General features: G+C 34.7%; 3 protein-coding genes and 1 long non-coding RNA gene across 20 annotated transcripts; 3 read left to right on the plus strand and 1 right to left on the minus strand.

Annotated features, from left to right (window-relative positions):
- The first annotated feature begins 355 nt into the window (after positions 1-355).
- Positions 356-3,466, plus strand: LOC100650368 (NF-X1-type zinc finger protein NFXL1). Of its 3 annotated transcripts, none has more exons than XM_012313977.3 (5): positions 356-492; positions 616-928; positions 1,020-1,132; positions 1,215-2,895; positions 2,999-3,466. In XM_012313977.3, exons 2-5 carry the CDS (start codon positions 665-667, stop codon positions 3,425-3,427), a joined length of 2,487 nt encoding a protein of 828 aa, XP_012169367.1. In that variant the 5' UTR covers positions 356-492; positions 616-664; the 3' UTR covers positions 3,428-3,466. The 3 variants fall into 3 exon arrangements, with proteins under 3 accessions (XP_012169367.1, XP_012169365.1, XP_012169366.1); XM_012313975.3 differs by having other exon boundaries at positions 361-502; XM_012313976.3 differs by having other exon boundaries at positions 376-502; positions 595-928.
- Positions 3,467-4,159: 693 nt separating this feature from the next.
- On the plus strand, positions 4,160-7,985 carry LOC100650491 (pre-mRNA-processing factor 6). The gene is made up of 9 exons (XM_003399073.4): positions 4,160-4,327; positions 4,419-4,478; positions 4,556-4,682; positions 4,761-5,311; positions 5,388-6,168; positions 6,232-6,447; positions 6,526-6,867; positions 6,944-7,287; positions 7,375-7,985. The coding sequence occupies exons 1-9, from the start codon at positions 4,233-4,235 to the stop codon at positions 7,652-7,654; spliced, it is 2,796 nt and encodes a 931-aa protein (XP_003399121.2). The 5' UTR covers positions 4,160-4,232; the 3' UTR covers positions 7,655-7,985.
- On the minus strand, positions 7,947-15,363 carry LOC105666261. Of its 8 annotated transcripts, none has more exons than XR_007225655.1 (8): positions 15,234-15,363; positions 14,791-15,086; positions 14,538-14,684; positions 11,964-13,414; positions 10,939-11,893; positions 10,300-10,876; positions 8,675-9,628; positions 7,947-8,350 (listed from the first exon to the last, which is right to left on the minus strand). It is a non-coding gene; the product is annotated as an uncharacterized LOC105666261 (long non-coding RNA). The 8 variants fall into 8 exon arrangements; XR_007225648.1 differs by lacking the exon at positions 7,947-8,350 and having other exon boundaries at positions 9,153-9,628; positions 10,939-11,072; positions 11,614-11,893; XR_007225654.1 differs by lacking the exon at positions 7,947-8,350 and having other exon boundaries at positions 9,153-9,286; positions 9,452-9,628.
- On the plus strand, positions 8,655-18,925 carry LOC100649938 (thymosin beta). 8 transcript variants are annotated; one of them, XM_048409893.1, is made up of 7 exons: positions 15,727-15,865; positions 16,046-16,171; positions 16,811-16,963; positions 17,140-17,253; positions 17,845-17,958; positions 18,072-18,185; positions 18,267-18,925. In XM_048409893.1, exons 3-7 carry the CDS (start codon positions 16,834-16,836, stop codon positions 18,293-18,295), a joined length of 501 nt encoding a protein of 166 aa, XP_048265850.1. In that variant the 5' UTR covers positions 15,727-15,865; positions 16,046-16,171; positions 16,811-16,833; the 3' UTR covers positions 18,296-18,925. The 8 variants fall into 8 exon arrangements, with proteins under 8 accessions (XP_003399117.1, XP_020720909.1, XP_048265851.1 ...); XM_012313971.3 differs by having other exon boundaries at positions 15,797-15,936; XM_003399069.4 differs by lacking the exons at positions 15,727-15,865; positions 16,046-16,171 and adding an exon at positions 8,655-8,793.
- Positions 18,926-19,060: the final 135 nt, after the last annotated feature.

The following is a 19,060-nucleotide window of genomic DNA, read 5'->3' on the forward strand; positions in this document are numbered from 1 at the left end:
TGATTTGAATTAATTTTAAATCATATGTGATTGTAATTCTGGGTAAATTGGGTAAATTGAGTAAATTATTTATCATTATGACTATCAAACCATACACTTTAGTAAAAAGAGGTTATTGGAAGACACTGCTGTGCGAATCCTTCTGAATTCGTTAAATCATAAAACATATCTCTTTGAATGATAGATTCATTTATCTCGTTTGAATTAACCAATCAAATGTAATTTACGATATCAGTGATCGCATCGTTAATGATTGATTCCTATCTATGCTATTATTTTCCACAAAATAACCAATAAATGTATTGTCGAGTTGTTTGTATATTTTAACTGTTAAAGAAGTACGTTGCAAGAATATGGCAGATATTTTGGATAACTCGAATGTAATTCATTTCAAAGAAAATACTTTATTTGTTTCCTAAAATATATCGTTCACGCGGGATTGATGTGCTACAGTAAGCTACTTACATGTTATAAATATTTCTTCACTTAAATGTAAGCATAGGTAAATACAAATTATTATTTTATATATGAAAATATGTTCTTTTTTCATTTTTGTAATATTATTAACATCATTGATTGTATTTCTGTATACAGTTTTATGTTTCGTCATTACAGGACAAAGTTATTACATATTTTATGAGTAAGATAAAAATTTTAAATAAAGATGCAGAAATTTAGACAAGCTCAAGCAGAAAATAAAATAGCAATTAATAAACATCTAGAAGCAAATGCTTATCTAGAATCTTCCAGTGAGGATGAAGATGATAGAAATGAAGAGGATATACAAAATATAGTTGGAAAAGTAATATCTGCCTACCAAGGCAAAGAGGCAGATGCAGAAAAAATTTTATCATATTTAATTAATGTTTTTCAATCTGGCAATGCTGTTTGTTTAATATGTATTTCAACTGTAAAAAGAGCAGATCCAGTATGTTTTTTTAAAATTATATAAATTTATATAAACTTGGCATATGAACTTTGTTATACATTTTGTATTACAATATATGTTAATGTTCTAGATTTGGAATTGTAACAAGTGTTTTGCTTTTCTACATCTGTCTTGCATTTTGCATTGGATACAGGATAGTTTGAATGTTAAACGCGAGAAAGGTATCACATCAATATGGGGATGGTAAGAAATAATTTAAAATGTTCTGCAGATATGTATATTGATAATACATTCATTTAAATATTATATATGAATATTATTCTAGTCCAAAATGTCGTATGGAATATAATCAAGATGACATTCCTCGTAATTATAAATGCTTTTGTAAAAAAACCATAGATCCCCCATATAGTCCATGGAATATTCCACATTCCTGTGGAGAAACATGCGACAAACTGCTGCAACCAGAATGTGGTCACAAATGTGTTTTGCTTTGCCATCCTGGACCATGTCCTCCTTGTGCAAAGACAGTATCTATTAAATGCTACTGTGGCAAACAAATGCCTCAACAACGACGATGCAATGCCAAAGAATGGAGTTGTGGTACTGAATGTAACAAAGAGTATAAGTTATGTCCACACACTTGCAAAGAAGTGTGTCACTCAGGGGAATGTCCTCCTTGTCCAGAAATATTATTACTAGAATGCCACTGTAAGAGTAACAAAGAATTAAAGCAATGCTCTGAAGGTCTATGGACTTGTAATAAACTTTGTGGTAGACCTCTTTCTTGTAATGTTCACATATGTCAAAGTAAATGTCATTTAATTGGCGACTGTGGACCCTGTCCATTGGAGAAGAATAGAACCTGTCCTTGTGGGAAAAAACGTTATGCCATTTCTTGCAAACAAGAACAGCTACCCACATGTGGAGATACATGTGGAAAATTATTAAATTGTGGTTCGCATTATTGTAATATGAGATGTCATACAGATCGTTGCGGGCAATGTTTAGAGGTAGTCACAAAATCGTGTAGATGTGGCAGCTATCAGAAAGAAATTGCATGTGGCAAAGAATTCCATTGCAATAAAAAGTGCATGCAAATGCGGTTGTGCGGAAGACATTTGTGTAATAAGAAATGCTGCGACTGCTTGATTAAAAACACATATAATGTGTGCGAAAAAGTATGCGATAATGCTTTAAACTGCCGCAAACACAAATGTGCTGCTCCTTGTCATAGCGGCCCTTGTTATCCGTGCGCACGAACTGACGTCATTCAATGTAGATGTGGATATAATAAGATAACAGTACCATGTGGTATGGTAAAAAAGATCAAGCCACCATCTTGCAATAAGCCATGTAAAATACCTCCAATTTGCCATCATCCCAAACGAGAAACCCACAAATGCCATCAAGGTCACTGTCCACCTTGCAAAAAGATTTGCGGTATGGTATATAAACGATGTGGTCATTTTTGTGTAGCTGTTTGCCACACAAAAGTGTGGCTAAAGGTGAGCAAAAATGACATAAAGATGCAACCAGCAGGACCATGGGACATACAAAAGGAAACTTATCAGCTAAAAACATTACCATGTCCACCATGTGAAGTTTCTGTACAAGTTACATGTTTAGGAGGACATGAAACGCGTCCATGGCCTTGTCACATGGCTAGACCTACGTCTTGCGGAAGATTGTGTGGAAAAACGTTATTATGCACGAATCATACATGCGAATTGATTTGCCATAAAATACCATCATCTGAAGAAAATAAAAATGGTACCCCGTGTATGGAGTGTGAAAAACCATGTTTGCTTCCACGACCACAAGGATGCACACATTTATGCTCAGAACCTTGTCATCCTGCACCATGTAGCCCTTGCAAACAATTAGTTAAAATTCCATGCCATTGTGGTATAAGCACTTTATATCATAGATGTTCTGAATTAACATCGGCTAAAGCTGAAAGACGTAATGAATTGCTCAAATGCGGGAATCAATGCCCCAAAAATGTAATTAAATTATGTATTACCGTGGATTAATAATCAGTCTATATATATATATTACTAGTAAATGTACTATAATGTTAAATGTGCTAATTATGTTCCATTTCAGTATCCTTGTGGACATCGATGTATAAATGATTGTCATCCTGGTCCATGCAAGAATGGAAAGGAATGCAACAAGAAGGTGAAGCTGTTTTGCGTGTGCAGACGTATTAAGAAAGATTTTATCTGTTCCGTAGTGCAGAAAGAGAAAATTTCTATAAAATGCGATGATATTTGTGCCAAACTAATAAACGAAAAACGTCAAGCCGAAGCTACTTTATTAGAACAAAAGCGGCAAGCTGAAGAAATACGTAATCAACAAGAAATAGAGAAATTTGAACGAAAATTTAAACCCCGTCGAAAGGGAAAGGATAAATTTGATAAAAAACAATTACAAAATGAGACATGTAATAATTATAGAAAATATTGGATTTTAGGCATTTTAATATGTACAATAGGTATAGTAATATTTTACATGACTGCCCAACAATTGTGAACGAAATTATGTACATATTAAACTGTATGTTTGCAATGACTTGTAATTCCCATTATAAATCTAGATTATATTTTTAATTCTAGTTTAATCGTTTGAGTCCCAGGGGTCATTGAAAAAACTGGGTCAAAAAATCAACAAACAGCGCAATAGCGCTCGTCATATTTGTTACTTTATGAAATGTATCTATATTATTATATATACGTACTATTGGTTTATAAATATTTCAAGTTTTATTCAATAAAAATTATTGGGAAGGTAACGATGAAATACAAAATACTGCCAGTCGTCCGTAGCATTTAAATGTACTGGGACTTTTCGACACAAAATCTAAACAGTGCGATCGCGCTGCTTGGAACTCAAACGGTTAATAAATTAATGCCGAAACTTTCAATAATTTATCAACTAATGTATAACTATATCTGTGCCATAGAATTACAAGGCCCAAAGAATTTTTGATTATGTATATTTTGGAAATTTCTGTTATATGTCTAATGGTTAGCAAAATTGTGAGAGAACATTTAATATTGTATTGGATTTTTATTTTACTATGTAGTGTTTTGGTGCAAATCAACTTTGCTACTGTAAGATAAAGTAATCAAATTATTAAAAATTATTTATCTACAGTTTATTTTTTTATGGACTAATGATAAATTTAGCCCTATTAAATGTTAGTTTCTTCAAAGTGCCATCTAGCATTAAAAAGTCACCTTTCAACCTTTTGAAGCAGACGTTTGTATCATTTAGAGGTTAGGTGTACAAAAGAATTTTATTTGTGTTTACATAAGTGGATCAACAAAAAGTTAGAATGGCAGGTACATCGGTTTCGTTATCAACGAGAAATAAAAAACATTTTTTGGGTGTTCCGGCACCTTTAGGATATGTTGCTGGTGTTGGAAGAGGGTAATATATAAAAAGCAATGCTATTTAGCTAACCTAACCCCTTTTAACGAAATAAAATATTAATATATGGCTTTAACACCTTGTTTTTTAGAGCTACTGGATTTACAACTAGATCTGATATCGGTCCAGCTCGTGATGCTAACGATGTTTCGTGAGTACCGTATTATATCTCAGCTTTTCCCCTTTAATTGAAGTATTTCGTATCAATGTTTCATATCTTGTTTGTAGGGATGATAGACATGCTCCACCAACAAAAAGAACAAAGAAAAAAGAAGAAGAAGAAGAAGATGAAGAGGATTTGAATGATTCTAATTATGATGAATTTTCTGGATATGGAGGATCTTTATTCAGTAAAGTAGGACAATGAAACAACACTTTATTAAATATTTATAATTATATGATTCAATTTATTAAATGATTAAGTATCTTGCAGGATCCATATGATAAGGATGATGAAGAAGCTGATGCTATTTATGAGGCAATTGACAAACGAATGGATGAAAAGCGTAAAGAATATAGAGAAAAAAGACTTAGAGAAGAGTTAGAAAGGTATCGTCAAGAACGTCCTAAAATACAACAACAATTTTCTGACTTGAAAAGGGAATTAGTAAATGTAGCCGAGGAAGAATGGAAAAATGTCCCAGAAGTCGGTGATGCTAGAAATCGAAAGCAACGAAACCCACGGGCGGAAAAATTTACACCATTACCGGATTCCGTCCTTGCACGAAATTTAGGAGGAGAAACATCTACCAGTATAGATCCATCAAGTGGTTTGGCATCAATGATGCCTGGTGTAGCGACACCCGGAATGTTAACACCAACAGGAGACTTAGATTTAAGAAAAATTGGACAAGCTAGAAATACTTTAATGAATGTCAAGTTGAATCAGGTTTCTGATTCTGTAGAAGGGCAAACTGTTGTTGATCCTAAGGGTTATCTCACAGATTTGCAAAGTATGATACCAACATATGGTGGTGATATCAAGTGAGTTAAAGAAACATCAAATGTATCTTAATGGTAATTATAATTCAATGAAGTTAATATTTATTCTTAATTTCAGTGATATCAAGAAAGCTAGGTTGTTACTAAAATCTGTAAGGGAGACAAATCCTAATCATCCACCAGCATGGATCGCTTCTGCTCGTTTAGAGGAAGTTACCGGGAAAGTGCAAGCTGCACGGAATTTAATAATGAAAGGCTGTGAAGTGAACCCTACGTCGGAAGATTTATGGTTAGAAGCGGCTAGGCTGCAGCCACCAGATACAGCTAAAGCTGTAATTGCACAATCTGTACGGCACATACCAACGTCTGTTAGAATTTGGATAAAAGCGGCGGATTTAGAAACAGAAACAAAAGCGAAAAGAAGAGTATATCGCAAAGCATTAGAGCATATTCCAAATTCAGTGAGATTATGGAAAGCTGCAGTGGAATTAGAAGAACCAGAAGACGCACGAATTTTGCTCAGTCGAGCAGTCGAGTGCTGTCCAACCAGTGTAGATCTATGGCTTGCTCTTGCTCGATTGGAAACTTATGATAATGCTAGGAAAGTTCTTAACAAAGCAAGAGAAAATATTCCAACAGATAGACAAATCTGGACAACAGCCGCAAAATTGGAAGAAGCAAACGGAAATAAACATATGGTAGAGAAAATTATCGATCGTGCAATATCTTCTTTGAGCGCGAACGGAGTGGAAATTAATAGAGAACACTGGTTTAAAGAAGCTATGGAGGCTGAAAAAGCTGGAGCAGTACATACATGTCAAGTTATTGTTAAGGCAATTATTGGTTTTGGAGTGGAAGAAGAAGACAGGAAACATACGTGGATGGAAGACGCAGAAACCGTAATATTTTATATTTGTATTTATAGTCATATGATCAATTACTTATTGCATTTATTGTTTTAGTGCGCTCAACAAGGGGCACTAGAATGTGCTAGAGCAGTCTACGCTTATGCGTTATCGACATTCCCTAGTAAGAAGTCTATTTGGTTACGTGCAGCTTACTTTGAGAAAACTTATGGAACGCGAGAGTCTTTAGAATCTTTGCTTCAAAGAGCAGTTGCTCACTGTCCAAAGAGTGAAGTACTTTGGCTTATGGGCGCAAAATCGAAGTGGTTGGCTGTAAGTAAAATTCATGAAAAATGAAATTTCACGAAAGTGCTTTTATAATCTATGAGTAATGTTATATTCTATTTTAAGGGTGATGTTCCAGCAGCAAGAGGTATTTTATCACTTGCGTTTCAAGCAAATCCAAATTCGGAGGAGATTTGGTTAGCAGCCGTGAAGCTAGAATCAGAAAATTCTGAATACGAAAGAGCTAGACGGTTGCTCGCGAAAGCAAGAGCGTCTGCACCAACTCCTAGAGTTATGATGAAAAGCGCAAAATTAGAATGGGCTTTGAATAATCTCGACGCAGCCTTACTGCTTCTGAAAGAAGCTCTAGAAGCATTCGATGATTTCCCGAAACTATGGCTAATGAAAGGGCAGATCGAAGAACAGCAAGGAAACTTGGACAAAGCTTTGGAAACATACAATCAAGCTGTAAGCATTCTCTTCTTTCTTTTTATTAATTCATTTTTAGTTAGAAAGTAATCTTTTAGTTTTATTTATTTTATAGATAAAAAAATGTCCCACTTCTATTCCACTATGGCGTTTATTAGCACAATTAGAGCACAGAAAGGGTCAAGTTACTAAAGCTAGGTCAGTTCTGGAGAAGGCTCGCCTAAAAAATCCGAAGAATCCAGAGCTTTGGTTAGAAGCTATCAGAAATGAATTAAAAACTGGTGGTGTTAGAGATATGGCAAATACGCTTATGGCAAAAGCACTTCAAGAATGTCCAACGTCTGGTTTACTTTGGGCAGAGGCAATTTTTATGGAACCTCGACCACAGAGGAAAACTAAAAGCGTTGATGCTTTGAAAAAGTGCGAGCATGATCCACACGTGCTTCTTGCAGTATCTAAGTGAGTGACTGTTTATTACGATATTTTTATATAATGGCATATGGATTATTTGAATAATCTTTTATCATTTTAATAATTATTTTATAGATTATTCTGGTGTGAACATAAAATTTCGAAATGTCGTGACTGGTTCAATCGAACAGTGAAGATAGATCCAGATTTGGGAGATGCGTGGGCATATTTTTACAAATTTGAGCTTCTAAACGGTACAGAAGAGCAACAAGAAGATGTAAAGAAAAGATGCATTGTTGCAGAACCCCATCATGGTGAAAATTGGTGTAAAGTATCAAAGAATATAGCGAACTGGTGTTTGAATACTGATCAAATTTTAGTATTAGTTGCAAAAGATTTACCGATTCCAATATAATTAATTAAGTAATTTAGAATATTGTATATATCTATTTTTTAAAAATTAACTATTAATTATAACAATAGAATAAATAACATCCTATATCTTGTAAAATCCTTTAAAATTTATATATATATATATATATGTACTTTTAATTTATTTACATTTTCGTTTTGAATGTTTTTAAAGTACATATGTATTTTATTATGCTTAATGTGACTAGCAATGCGTATTGCTACTCTGCATATCGTCTATGACTTATTTTACTCTATAGTTAAAACAGTTTCGAACTATTAATTAAGAAATTCAATTCATAAAAAATAATAAAATTTATATATTTTTCAGTTTATAGGAATACTTCCTTTCCTTCAATACATTTTTATAATTAATACTTATTTGATCCAACTAGGAGACGAAACATTTATTGAAAAGCACCGTAATGGACGGTATTGCTCTTCCTTTAAATAAGTCAATTTTTCCGAATATACCGGGCTATTTCGAAGTGCAAGAAACACCCAACGGGACTGCCATATGACGCGCAGCTGGGATAACTATAAGATGAGTCATTCCACCTCTCGTCAACCCCTAGAACGTCCTTCGGCCCTGCTCCTTTTCCATTGTGCCAGAAATAGCAACGGTGCATTTCTTCGGTACTTTTGCTTGCGACTGCTATTCCAATTTATCCAGGAATAATATCCGTCGTATAAATAATTGCTAAACGAAGAAAAAGAACATAATCTAATAACGAAATAAAAGTATTGAAAGCGAGTTTACGCCTAAAAAACATGAAACTTTTTCGTGCATCGAATGCAAAATCATACTTGTCGCGAAGGGTGAGTCAGCCACCCTCCCGATGACGGTCAAGGAGACCATTGGAGGAAGTATTCGATGGATGGAAGGAGGAATTTGGTAGTGAGCGGGAGTGAAACGATGGTGCGTGATTGGTCAACGTTCGGGGTCTGAATTTGTGGTGGGGTTGAACGGTGCGAGCGTAGGATCGGCAGAAGGAAGAGTGGAAGAGTGGTTCGCCGGTGTTACCTGGTGTTACGTGCCGTGGAATCACTAGCCGGTCAGTCAGTGTACTGCCTCCATCCTGCCCTTGAACGTTTGGCTGGACGGTGTTGCGCTTGCCTATCTCTCTAAGTGACAACTGACAGGTCAGTGCTCTTTGCCGCCGATGCATTCTATCTACGATCATCTAAATTGCATGCGCTTTCAAGTGTATAAAAAAGCATACGGTGATATTTTCGTTGACGTATCAAAGCGAACCGGCTTTCTTCGTTGCCGTTCGAAGAAAGGCGGTATCGTGTATCGTGTGTGTATACTTGCATGTTTTTTAAGAAGACGAAAACTGATCGAAGACGATCGGTATCGGTTAGTCACTCGAATCATTCTTCCTGCGCCTGAACTTGGAAATCGCCATAAGGATAATATACTTTTGAGGATATCGATCGTCTTCATTATTCGCCGATCGAAAATGGAGGGGTGTGGTCAAATCTCCATACGCGTTCTGTACACCTACGAATCTGAATCGTTGATACGAAATAATAAATTTTTTCATTTTTTTTTCTTTTGTATAGCAGGCGTTTAAAATATTTCATCGTAGCGTCTTGTATAAATTGCTATTATACTTTTGCGATATTTGAATATCTAAAATAAGAAATATTATTATTACCACCCTTTGTGTTTCACACACTTTATAATCCGTAGAAATATATTTTTGTATATGCCGGTAAACAATTGAAATAATAATTAAGCTTGGGATAAATGAGTCATACGAATTTTGGAAGCATTGACTATTAAGTAAGTAAGTACTTATCGCTGGGCTCTTGTGAGTCCGTTAGGATGATAGGATGGGACAAGGGCGTGGTTTTGACAGATGCACTCCGCCGCGCATCAAGCACACAAATGCGCTTCTGGTTGCCGACTGGCAAGCACGCTTTTGTCCTTGTAATCGCAAGTATTTACTGCCTTTCGTCAGGAGCTAGATTTCTGGAAAAATTAATTTTTCCCTTGAAAATATTTGGAAACAAATAATAGTAATTAAGTAATTATTTTAAGTAAAACAATAATGAAACAAATATTCTTTTTAATAAATAGTTGCCTTGGTGGATTCATTACATTACAGTACATGCAATACAAATTGCGTTTTTCTCTAATTAAATCTACACATATTCATGCGTGGTATCTTCATAAGGGAGAATCCAGCGGTATTTGCATCTTATCATGTCTCGGACAAGTTGGCTCGTTTCAAGGCAAACGAGCAGATATTTCGAATAAGTAAAACTTCTAGAAATTCTGTTTATCGATTTGTATAGCAGATACAATTTTTATTTGCGATGTCTCATACGTATAACACATCGGTTTACTCTTGAACATAACGGGTATGATAACTTGTATCTATGTATTTGTAATTTAGTGCGTCCAAACTAGATAAATATCTGATGACAAATCCATACTTCCACTAGAAGTTTTCTTTAAATAAGATTCAGTCATTTACCTGAAAATAAATACATTTTTATAATCTATTCTAATAGCACGTATTTTACATCTATGCCTTTTAATAATTCTGGTATATACTTCTAATATCTACAAATGCTTGTGTGTTAGTGGAAAAAGAACGAGGATCGAGGTAAATTCCACGCGATGTATTAAAAAATCACCTTTTTACCATTGACCATGAAAGCCGAGGTCGTCGATACGTTATGTAGTACGCATAGATAGCTGTGAAGAGTTCAGATACCCCACTCTTCGACCCCCGCATTGCCAATCGATGAAACCGTCTGCCACCAGTCGACCGCTCCCCCGATGCAACCCTACATGTATAAAACCGACACGTATATATTTACACGACAGCCCCAAAGGGGCGCGCGCACACCGCTATTTCATTCACGTTCCGGAAGAGAAATATCCTAAGACTTCTTCGAGCACACTCAAGGTCGATACTGGACTAGAACCTAGAACATAATCTACAATTAAATCTAGAATATAATGGAATGATTAATAAAAAGAAAATATTAAAAAGCTTGATGTTAGAACTTATATAAAATGTTATGATTTTCTTTAAAAAAATTTTTTGTAATATATCGTTAATTTATTAAACAAATGGTAGAAATGGTAGAAGATTTATTGTACGTTCCTGACGAAAAGAGTGCCTTCTGAGCCTGTATCACCCCTTATTCGTCAAGTATCACAATCGGGATGTAGCTTGTCATGCAGAAGCGTAATGACGAAAGCAATCTGCAATCAAGATTGGGTCAAAGGGTTCTCTTCAGAGTTCTTTATTCATTCACGGTGTATACCTTGGTACTCGTTCACGAAATCTTGACCGCTGAAGAGGATTCCTTCCGCATCGGTTACTGCGTTGAAATAGCGGTATAATTTAATGTATGACGTGGCTTTTATCGTTCGCGGTGAATTCTTGCTTTTCTTACAACTATAAATACAGTTAAATATTTATTAATTACAAAGATATATCGAAATCTATACCTTAATATTGATAAGGTTAATGAGATTAACGAGATTAACAAAATTAAATTAGGGCTCTTCAATAGAAATTTTTATGATACTTTTGGAACCTGAAAAATTCGTTTTATACGATAAGGACAGAAAGAAGTGTATTTTCAAGTCTGTGAGCAGGACAAGCCGCTTGGTAACACGTAATACGTCCCTGAACGTACGCGCCACCGCTCGATACGATACGCGCGCGTCCAGGGTTCGTTAGCCGTCACGGTTGCACGAAAGAGAGAGGAAGAGAAGAAGAAAGAGAGAAAAAGAGGGCGTTTGTATCGCGTTTGCTCGGAGCGCGAGCGCAACACGGAATCATCGCAAGCAAACGCATTTTCTAGCCATGCTGCACGCTTTTACGTGGGTATATGACGGTATACGTAGGTGGCCAAGCGTGTGCGTAGTTCACCAGCACCATTAACTGGTCAATGCAATAGCCAAACGCCACACGAGTCCGCTCAGAAACGAACCGCTGCATACGCCACTGAGGGTCCTCCATTAAACGCGATTACCCAAGTTAATTGGCAGACCGCGCGAACTCGTTAGCCGTCAGCCGTAAGATCTCTCTTTACCACGAACCCACGACAATGTCTGCCCAGAAACCTTTGGACGATTAACTGATCTTATCGATTCCACCGGATGCGTTTACAGTCGATCGGTTCCAGACACACGCCGGTCCGTTCACCAGACTTACGTAGAAGTTATGAATAATGCGCGCGATCCCTTTGCAGCTGTTCGTATCTTCTTCAGCTAAAAATATATATTATAAACGTTCAATGTACAAGATATGTATGAATGACGTCAAAATTCGAATAATTACTGTTGTTTATGACAAAGTACTAAACGTTCTTCATGGTAATTATAGTACAGAGATTTCAAGATACCCAGTTAAACGTGAGTCTCGTATGATATGTTCAATCTCGCGATGAGCATGGCTCGTCGAAGCGTAGCGTACACCGACGCGTCCTGCAAACCGGCTAGCGCGTCGGTGCGAGCAACCTAGTTTCCTTATTAACTTGCAGACCTCTTTTCTCCTCGCGAGATCAAGTAGGATTTATCGTGATTTCTCTTCGGACACTGGCGTACTGAAGTCGTTTTTAGCCCTCCTCTCCCCCCTCGTTGTATCGTGATAATCCAATGAGATACATCTTTTAGAATCATTGAGAACTACCGTTGCTTTCTTGACTTTTGTGAAATCGACCGACTTAACGTTGTAACATGCCGTGAAATCGTACGATATCAAGCATTTGAATAAGACTACATTAATTTTGGCATTACTATGAGATTCTTTATTATGTATAAAGGCTTGTTTTTTTCATAAAGTTATATACAATTTTTAAAAATGGAACTAGCCTTGAGAAGATTAATTCGTATGTATTGGACATACTCAAACGTGCTAACCGTGCAACTAAAGCAATCTCCTCTTCTTTTGTTACCGTTACGCATAACGCAGACCAGTGGGTGCTTTCGTATGCGTGCACTCGATGCAAGACTCCTACACGTGTACCGACGATAGGGAGAGAAGAAATATTCAACAAGCGGATACGTAAAGGACACGAATGTGTTTCACAGTTGCGTATTCAGCCTCTTTCGAGCTCTCTCTATATACAGCCATACGGCTGGCTACCATATAAGGACCTATACACAGCCTTGTCGATGCTGACCCACCGTTGGAACGTATCCCTTGAAACGTTCTCTTGGAGCCACTGATGTACGCTATATCTGTGTCTTCTCATCCTTCTTGAATCTGTAATTTCTTCCATTCTGTTCTTTTTGTCTTATCGCACTTGTGTATATTTCTTATTGCCTGTTGCAAGACTAGTCTATACTCAACTAATTTTAGAACGAATATAATCATAAGAAATTTTGAAAGAAATAGCTCCTCAAGATAGATTGAGTACTGTTCTTCATTAGAAAGTACTTCGATGTTAGATTTTGTCAGAGAGTGAAATTTGTTACTTGATTTTTTAAAAATATGTTTGTAAAAAATATCGTAGGTCCAGAACTTTTATGTAACACATTTAACGCAACTTGCTCTTTGAAATATAAATAATGTTGATTTCTCTCAAACGATAATGGAACTCCAAGAAGCATTGTGTCATAGTCATAACAGTTTCAAGTACTGATAAAGGTTTTGCGACTTTGAACCAGTGAGTCCGCTTTATGAAATGTACAAGTTTCTTCTAAAGTACAAGTTTCGATGTAAAAGTACAATGTACAATCTTCTTGGCTAGTGATATTTTCGTCTGTTCAAAACAGTCGTTGAAATGCCTAAAAGTAACGAATATAAGCGACGTAAATAGGGAAAAAACGAAGTGGAAGCGAAAACACAGAAAGAAATGGTAGGGAGAGCCCGACGAATGTGAGTCATTCTAACTTCAGTGGTGCACAAGCTTTTTTAATTGTACATGCCTGCCGGTCAAACATGCGAAACTGTATTCATTTGCGAATATACTTCATTTTGCTATAATATTGCACATAGTGAACAGGACAAATCTTGTACACGAAAATTACCATGCGTTTTTTAAGATTTTGAGATCGCTTAGATACCGTGAATGCGAAGCAATGTCGATTGTGCATCACTGTTCCAACAACTGTAAAATGTAAAAGAACCGTGAGTGCCGGATTCGATGTATGAACATATGACGAGTCTTTCTGTCAAGTTTCTTACGACGGAACGTGCATGGATTATTAATTATATTTCAACATACATTAAAACCATTTTATTATTTACGTTTCATGAATATATATATGTAATACATACAAATGCTTTGCAAAACAGTTTATGACTAAGTACTTTTATTATGAATTTATTCTTTGTTTATGAATTTTTTTAATTCTTAAAATTTGGTAAAATATATAAATATAGTGTAGTATAGTAGAAGGATTTTATAAATTCGTAAATTTATAAATTTGTTTGATTAAAGCAAATATAATTTGTGAGATTAAACTGAGTGAATGAGAATCCTGGTTCATAAAAATGCCGACGTTTCAGTAAGAATTCACAGAGGAGGATATGTGACCAGAAAGGAAATGGAAAGAAACGCGAACCGGAAGTAGCAAGCTTTAACTTCCGCTTCGTAACGCATTAGTTACTGGCGTGTAATACGAAATTTAGACAACAAAGAATCTCCAGACAGATTTTATTAATGAGAGATATCGTATCTTGCTTGCGTTTCTCTAATAACATTTTTACACAAACCAAGTCCGACTAGATACGATTAAACGAGTCCACTAATTGCAATTAACGTAACACGTTGCATTTTAAGATGTTACGTGTCCGATTATGTTCCGACATAATTATGGCCAATCCGTTATTTTCACTTATAAAAAGGAAAAAAGAAACACGAACAAGAGGAGACTGTAAAATACTAGACAAGGAATACTTGCCTACCTTTGCATTCACTAGAAACAGTGCCGTTATTCGTCCGGAATTTATAGTACTTCCATCTGTCTTCATCTTCCATCAATTGAAAAATCTCTTGCTTTACACTCCTGCATTTTCTCAATTCTTCATGTTTAATATTTAATATGTACAAATCTAGAAAATAGAGTAATGTATAATATACTAACCATTTATAAGGCACAATAAAAATAATTAGGCTTAATTATTTTTATAAATATAATTAATAAAATAAGTACTCTACTTTGAATATTTTCACATATCTTTACATATAATATGTATTATATGCATTTTATATCTTCAAATTTTCCGTAATTGCATAAAAAGGCGCAGTTTTGTAATAATATACAGTGACGCAAAAATAGTAAAATTTCAAATTGTACGTTTGGAAAGAAACTAAAAAAAAAAAATGGTAGAAAAATTGCAGATTATGTAGTAATAGAGTAAATTCAGGGTAACCTAATGTGTAAAGTGAATCAAATCTTTTGCTTTATAATCCTTCTGTCTCTTCTTGATCTTTTATATTTAATATTTATGAATCTAAAAAATAAAATAATGTATAATATGTAATAACAATATATAATAATGCAAAAATGTTAAAATTTCAAATTTATACGTTTGAAAAGAAATAACAAAGAATGGTAGAAAAATGATAGGTTGTGAGGTGGCAGAGTAAACGTAACGTACTGTAGTGTAGAGTAAATCAAATCCAATTTGAAATTTTCCATTTTAGTATCGTCGAGTCCTTCTATATATAGCGTGTGCATTATATGAAAGAATTTTCAACGTTTAAATTCCGACGTTTCTGCCAATATGCATTGAAAGCGTCACGAGGAGCATTCGATATCGATATGTTTGGTCGATAGACGCGCACACTCGAGTGCGCGTATCACGTTTGTGTACACAGACTTCGTTCGATTCTCGGTAACACGATGACAATGAACCGACTCGTTCGCTGACACTTGCAGATTCTCGCTTCTTCTTGTTTTCGATATATCCGACGCTCAATCATTGTTCAACCGAGAATAAAGAGAATGGGCTAAAAGTTGCAGCAAGTATCGCGATTCGGAGCGATATACAGCTGTATATCGTTTACATATGTCACGAAAGTATTCTTACACTTTTTATGAACATATTACGTGTGTTATACGAAACATTTAAAAATTTTATTAATGCCGAAATGACATCCAACTATCATAATTATATTGATAGAACCATAAATGATTCTAGAAATGTATACAACAGTTCCAAATACTTAAGACAAGTATATATTTTGCAGGGATCACAAAAGTATAAACAAGTAATCGTCAGCAACATTAGTAAGTTTCAGTATTCAATGAGATCATTTTCAATTATTAATTCACAGTACATGTTTAAGATAATAAATAAGGTAATAAATACATTTTATGTTTGACATATTTTATTTAGTAAACTACATTAATTTTTTACTAAATATAACTTTGTAGTGAATATCTTACAACTTTTATATATTTTTTCAGATTGAGTTCAAATTGTTCCAATATAATTTTTGCACTTTTAAATTTTCCATAAATGTATAAAAAGCTGCATTCTGTTAGTGTGAAGAAGATAAACAATTTTTTAAGAAAAGATTCGGTAACTTACATGTATGTAGATGGCAAAAATTCTAACTCTAGTTAAATCTTTCTTAACTTTCGCTACGAATTTTTCGAGCAACCTTAATATTTGAATACTTACCATAGAAAATTTGTACTTATATATTGTGTATATTATATAAAATATCTTGAAATTTCGTTAGAGGTAGTCCAAGAATAATTGTATTCTGTTTTATTACGAATATAACTTGTTCGTTTTCTGGGCATCTTTTGTTCAACTGGACGGTAAACAAAAACATATCGCGTCCACGGACAAAACCCGACAGGTCATTTCAGATTGTAATTCTAGTTGTTGATGTCAGTTTTATAATTGGATATTCTTCTGGACATCGATATTCAAACGAAACTCTTGCGGGTAGCAAAGTACAAATAAAAGAGATTGTTACTTTTAGATTAGGGACGGAAAATTTGTGTTATAAAATCTTATAATTTCTTAAATAGTTATAAATTTATTTATGACGTTTTTGGATATTAACAAGTAATCTATCGAGGTTATATTATACAAATTATTTTTGTAATTAAAATATATGTAATTATAATACACAGTTATTATATCTTATTTAATCAATGATACACAATTGGTGTTATGAAATATTTTTGTTAATATAAAGAAATGTTTGCTTGTTTCAGATTGAAGAGTACAACACATCACCATGTCGAATCCGTCGTTGAAAGACCTGCCAAAAGTAGCCTTAGACTTGAAAAGCGAGTTAGAAGGTTTCAATCATGGCTGTATGAAGAAAGCCGCGACCGCTGAAAAGAACGTTCTACCTTCCGCTGAAGGTACAACGCAAATATTTCTTACTTCTCTCTCCCAAAATCATTGTATTACAGAATTATTTGAATGTAATTCTTATGATTCAATATCCTGTAACTTTATAGACATACAGAGCTCTAATATTAATAATTTTGTTTCTTAAAATTATCGATTATAATGCATGTAATACTGTAATATGTAGACGTGCGACAAGAACGACAACATTCTGAATTAATCCACGATGTGGAGACGTTTAAACCAGATCAATTGAAACATGCCGATACGAAAGAGAAGATCATATTACCCAATGCCAAAGGTATCATAGAAACTTATCTGATTTTTAGGAGAATACTTGATTCTCAGATTCCCTGCTTCTACTTTGGACGGGATCAAAAGGAGGGTATGCTGTTGCTTTTGGTGCTTCGAGGTGACCAAAATATACGTGACCAAACCAAGCTTATTCACTTTCGCTTTCAGCCGCTTAGAAGGAATTGTTTTGCATGTCCAATTAGGTTGTCAGTTGTCGGTAGTCTTGTACTCTGTACTGCGTCCACGATAACAACACGATGTTACGTCCACTATCGCGATAAACAGTTTTTTGAAATATCCCAATAACAATAAGGCTTTAATGTTCCTTGCTAGAGGAAACTATTTAAAAATAATATATATACTTTCTTTGCATTAATAAATAAGTTCTCTGTAAAAAATTTATATTTATTCGTAATTTTGATAAAATTGGGCAACTGCAATTATTTTAAAATAATTTCATGATATAGCGACACAATGAAATTGTTACATAAATATATAGTTGGTGTAATTTCACTGGTTTCCACGGTGACCATACCTTTCATAGTTTTCTCTTACATGTTTCATATTCCGTTCTTTAATCTCGATTTACGTCTTACAGATGTAGCTGCGGAGAAGACTCAACAAACGCTTATGTCAGGCATCGAGACATTTGACCCAAGCAGTCTGAAGCACACTGAAACTCAAGAAAAGATTTTCCTACCTGATATGGATGGTCAGTATTATATTTCATGACTTCCATATATTTTGTTTACCTTTCATAATTTTTGAGAGAAATTATTAATTTGATCCAAGGAAAATGTTAACAAATCAAATTTTTCTGTGCAGTGATCCAGCAGGAAAAAGAAAAGCAAGAGCTGATCTCTGACATTGAGAATTTCAATCCCGCAAAATTGAAACATGCGGAAACGCTTGAGAAAAATCCCTTGCCTACCAAAGAAGGTAAGCTAGAATTCGAAGTAAATATATTATTAATAAAAGACAATATTTTTCTTATCGAGATGATGTTTTTTTTTGTTTTAGCAATCGACGCAGAAAAGATAGCTGCTTAAGGAAGCTTTTAAAACGAAAAGAACGGAAAAGAAAGGAAGCAGCGACTCGTCATTTCTTCCATTTTCTATATCGTGACATTTTATAACAATTATTCATACATTGTCGACAAGAAAAAAGGAGAATGCGAAACACTGTGTTAATGTAATCTTATGATTATACTTATCCTACCGCCATGAGCGTCCCTTTCGGCGAGACGCACAAGTCGATTTTTACACAAAACTATTAACAACGGAACGACGATGAAGGTTCAGGTCCAAATTTAATTTAAAAGACAAGAAAAAAGAAAAAAATATGCGATAAAACTTCACAAACCATTGATCTGATTCCTAAAGTTACCAGCCTTAAATAACTTTGGGCTTGCATCGACATCCGTCTTTAATACTAACTCGCCAAAGGATGTACTTTTTATACTAAGAAAGCTGCACGCAGGCAAAACGTTATTTTCGATAGCAACAAAATTGGTAGCATTGCATGCGTTACAGAATATCGCAATGGTACAGCGGTTGATCTTATATTTCTGTAAAAATCATATTTTATATAAGGGGCTATTGTACTTTTTTAATATTTCGTACACATCGCATTGTCATTCCGATGAAAATTATGACGAATAAAACAGTAATTTGTAAGAAGGTGTCTTGTAATATTTGAACCTCTTTTGAAATTTTTTTATCGAGTTTAGTATTAATTAAATTTATATATAAAAGACTAATGTATAAGAATTATTATTTGTATAATGTATCTTGGGAAATACGACTTTCGAACCG

This window comes from Bombus terrestris, chromosome 11, assembly GCF_910591885.1.
Source record: "Bombus terrestris chromosome 11, iyBomTerr1.2, whole genome shotgun sequence".
NCBI lineage: Eukaryota > Metazoa > Arthropoda > Insecta > Hymenoptera > Apidae > Bombus > Bombus terrestris.

Coding starts and splice junctions, on each gene's coding strand:
- LOC100650368 (XM_012313977.3), top strand. CDS start 665: ATGCAGAAATTTAGACAAGCTCAAGCAGAAAATAAAATAGCAATTAAT. Junction 929..1,019: donor CTGTAAAAAGAGCAGATCCA/GTATGTTTTTTT, acceptor TTAATGTTCTAG/ATTTGGAATTGTAACAAGTG. Junction 1,133..1,214: donor ATCACATCAATATGGGGATG/GTAAGAAATAAT, acceptor ATATTATTCTAG/TCCAAAATGTCGTATGGAAT.
- LOC100650491 (XM_003399073.4), top strand. CDS start 4,233: ATGGCAGGTACATCGGTTTCGTTATCAACGAGAAATAAAAAACATTTT. Junction 4,328..4,418: donor GTTGCTGGTGTTGGAAGAGG/GTAATATATAAA, acceptor CTTGTTTTTTAG/AGCTACTGGATTTACAACTA. Junction 6,169..6,231: donor GGATGGAAGACGCAGAAACC/GTAATATTTTAT, acceptor TTATTGTTTTAG/TGCGCTCAACAAGGGGCACT.
- LOC100649938 (XM_003399069.4), top strand. CDS start 16,834: ATGTCGAATCCGTCGTTGAAAGACCTGCCAAAAGTAGCCTTAGACTTG. Junction 16,964..17,139: donor CGTTCTACCTTCCGCTGAAG/GTACAACGCAAA, acceptor TGTAATATGTAG/ACGTGCGACAAGAACGACAA. Junction 18,186..18,266: donor TCCCTTGCCTACCAAAGAAG/GTAAGCTAGAAT, acceptor TTTTTGTTTTAG/CAATCGACGCAGAAAAGATA.